This window comes from Pygoscelis adeliae, unplaced genomic scaffold (genome assembly GCF_000699105.1).
Source record: "Pygoscelis adeliae isolate BGI_AS28 unplaced genomic scaffold, ASM69910v1 Scaffold66, whole genome shotgun sequence".
NCBI lineage: Eukaryota > Metazoa > Chordata > Aves > Sphenisciformes > Spheniscidae > Pygoscelis > Pygoscelis adeliae.
In genome coordinates, this window is record NW_008825167.1 from 10,860,383 (window position 1) to 10,860,806 (window position 424).

Consider the following 424-nt stretch of genomic DNA (forward strand, 5'->3'; position numbering starts at 1 on the left):
AGGGAAAGATCCCACCAGCCAACCCAGCTCCGCCACTGCTGCATCCATCCATTCATTTTTATGGTCACTAGCAGCCTATCCCGGTAGTAGAAGGTGCAGAGAAGTGGGAGGCAGAGAGAGAGAGAGAGGGAGGGAGGGAGAGATCCGGACAGCGAGAATGGCCGAGAGAAAGAGGAACTGGAATAAAGAAGATGACCTGCCTGTGTATCTAGCTAGGCCGGGCACGACAGCCCAGACACCGCGGCAGAAATACGGGGGGATGTTCGCCTCCGTGGAGGGGGCATACGAGAACAAAACCATCGACTTCGACGCCTACAGCGTGGGGAAGAAGGGGTCCCGGACCCCGCGGAGCGGCAGCCGGCACGACATGCTGGACGGAGGGGACAAATACCAGGAGGCCGCCAGCCAGCACAAACGGGCCTCC

At 59.9% G+C, this 424-nt stretch overlaps 1 protein-coding gene across 1 annotated transcript in view; it reads left to right on the forward strand.

Moving 5' to 3' along the window:
- The first annotated feature begins 157 nt into the window (after positions 1-157).
- Positions 158-424, forward strand: part of CRMP1 (collapsin response mediator protein 1) — a 52,342-nt gene continuing 52,075 nt past the window's right edge. Inside the window, exon 1 of the mRNA XM_009328891.1 lies at positions 158-418. Coding sequence (XP_009327166.1) covers positions 158-418 — 261 coding nt within the window. The remainder of the gene's footprint in view (positions 419-424) is intronic.